We start from the raw sequence: 1,969 nt of genomic DNA, 5'->3' as shown, positions 1-1,969 counted from the left end.
CGATGGAACTAGGAGAAGTCACATGCGCACTCCTGCAACGCTGGTTTGGAAAAGACGTCCAGCTATACATCCAATGCTCCTCCAATTTGCTGCATTCCAAGGGCATGTGGACACTTGTCGAGTCAATACTTATACGACCCACCGAGCAAGACCGTGCCGGGGCTACGACAGTCGCACCATTGTTGGCGTTGAAGGCAAGATTGAAGGAAATTCATGGTCGATCATTTCGCTCTCAAGATATCAACTGGCAAATGTGGGCGAACTTCATCCAATCGTCCCCTGCCCATCGCCATGATGTGCTTGTCATGGAGCCCCCACCACCCCGATTGATCCACTTGTTTGCTCATGCTCCTATGCAGCCCGACGTGCAGATGCATCATGCTCGCCGTGGCCTCGGTGTTGCGGAAGGTTTGAACGAGAGCTTCAGTGGAGTTCTTGAGCAAGTAGAAGGTTCTGTTCGTTTGACGAAGCGCAAGTTTGAAGAACTGGGAGACATCATCAAGTGTCTTGAGAATCAAATCGATGCTGCGAAGCAGCTTTTGGCCAACAATGCGGTCCTGATTGATGGTTTTGGTGCTGCAAAAGAAAATTGGAACGGATGAAACTGTGTATGGGTTCCCAATACTTGATCAAATTGCAGAGCAAAACGATGTCGATCACAACTAAAATCAAGAAAACACTTAAATTCATTGTCGAGTTAGCGGCGAATCCAAACTTCTCAAAATCTTGTTCCATTCCTATACCGGCGTTAAAAACGGAATCCGAGACGTATCCACATTTCTTGAATATTCGTCGAAAGGTGTAATTTTCGTACTGCCCAAACACCTCGGAGATTACCAGAGTAAAGTCGCGACTGGAGTTTTCAACGTGGACTTGCTTGAGTTTTCGCTTTGCCAGGCAAAATAATACTTCAATCGGATTGTAAAATGGACAGTAGGCCGGTAGAAAGAGAGGCATGATTCCCAACGAACGCATGAAATAGATGATGTTGTCATTGCAATGAATTTTCGCCCCATCCATAATCCACACCGACATTGACCCCGGATATTGTTTGACTTCACTGTTGCGGGCAAAAGTACGGAGGCATTCGACAAAGACACTCCTGTCAAACGTGCCTAGTGTAACACACGTCTCTTTCAGGCCATTGCTGCTAATGAAACATAGCAGGGAAACACGCGGTTTTCTGTTGAACTCGCCTCGAAAAATGAGCTTTTCACCTTTCACACAGTATCCACCTTTGCGCAGCATGTCATGGTTGTCGAAAGAAACTTCGTCCAAGAACACCAGGTTGTCCAAGAGCCATGGAAATGAGTGTAATTCGTTGCAGAACCGAACAATATCCATGGAGTTGATTTGAATGGCACGTCGCTCCAGCACTTTCCAACACATGCCAGCATTCTGCAAGATGGTCCAAAGAGTTGAGGAACTGATTGATGTTGACAAGTGGGCACTGAACCTCGCTGCTGCTTCTGCCAGATAGAGCAAGGGGTCCTCACGATAAAGCTGTAGGATCCATTCTCGTTTGGCTGTGTCGAACTTCCGGAACTTGGCGGACGATTCCAGCCACTCAGTCGACCCATTATGAGTGTACTGCTCAATCCAACGCGATATGGTCGATGGTGCTTTGCCATATACATATGCCAAGTACGATTTTGACAAGCCCAACATGAAATGTCCATACAAGCAGTGTATCCTGGTGTCGGCGGACGATAATAATTCGATTGGACGTGAGTTGGAGCGTGTTTTGTACAATTTGCAGGAAATTTCGATTTTGGGCTGAATCTACAATAGTATACAAATCCTCCACTATTCGAAAACTTTAATATTTTATGTATTCATGTCTCAGAGCTAGTGTTGGTGCCAAGCCGAATCTACTTGACAATGACATCGACGAAGGCACTGCGACTCGAAGGCACCTTCACCGCCCTTGTCACGCCGTTCGTGAGCCAAACAAAGGCCATAGACTTCC

At 46.7% G+C, this 1,969-nt stretch overlaps 2 protein-coding genes across 3 annotated transcripts in view; both read left to right on the top strand.

Annotated features, from left to right (window-relative positions):
• Nucleotides 1-305: 305 nt before the first annotated feature.
• On the top strand, nucleotides 306-666 carry H310_05757 (hypothetical protein; the record flags this gene model as incomplete). The annotated part of the gene is made up of 2 exons (XM_008870573.1): nucleotides 306-573; nucleotides 641-666. The coding sequence occupies 2 exons, from the start codon at nucleotides 306-308 to the stop codon at nucleotides 664-666; spliced, it is 294 nt and encodes a 97-aa protein (XP_008868795.1).
• Nucleotides 667-1,841: 1,175 nt separating this feature from the next.
• H310_05756 overlaps nucleotides 1,842-1,969 on the top strand; it is a 3,576-nt gene continuing 3,448 nt past the window's right edge. The window contains exon 1 of one of the 2 annotated variants that reach the window (XM_008870572.1): nucleotides 1,842-1,912. In XM_008870572.1, the coding sequence (XP_008868794.1) occupies nucleotides 1,882-1,912 (31 nt within the window). In that variant the 5' untranslated portion in view covers nucleotides 1,842-1,881. Of the gene's footprint in view, nucleotides 1,957-1,969 lie in introns of both variants that reach the window. The other variant, XM_008870571.1, reaches the window with a different exon arrangement.

This window comes from Aphanomyces invadans (assembly GCF_000520115.1).
Source record: "Aphanomyces invadans strain NJM9701 unplaced genomic scaffold supercont1.10, whole genome shotgun sequence".
In the NCBI taxonomy this organism is placed as follows: Eukaryota; Oomycota; class Saprolegniomycetes; order Saprolegniales; family Verrucalvaceae; genus Aphanomyces; species Aphanomyces invadans.
Note: the sequence above shows the minus strand (reverse complement) of the source record. Positions and strands in the feature narration are given on the sequence as shown.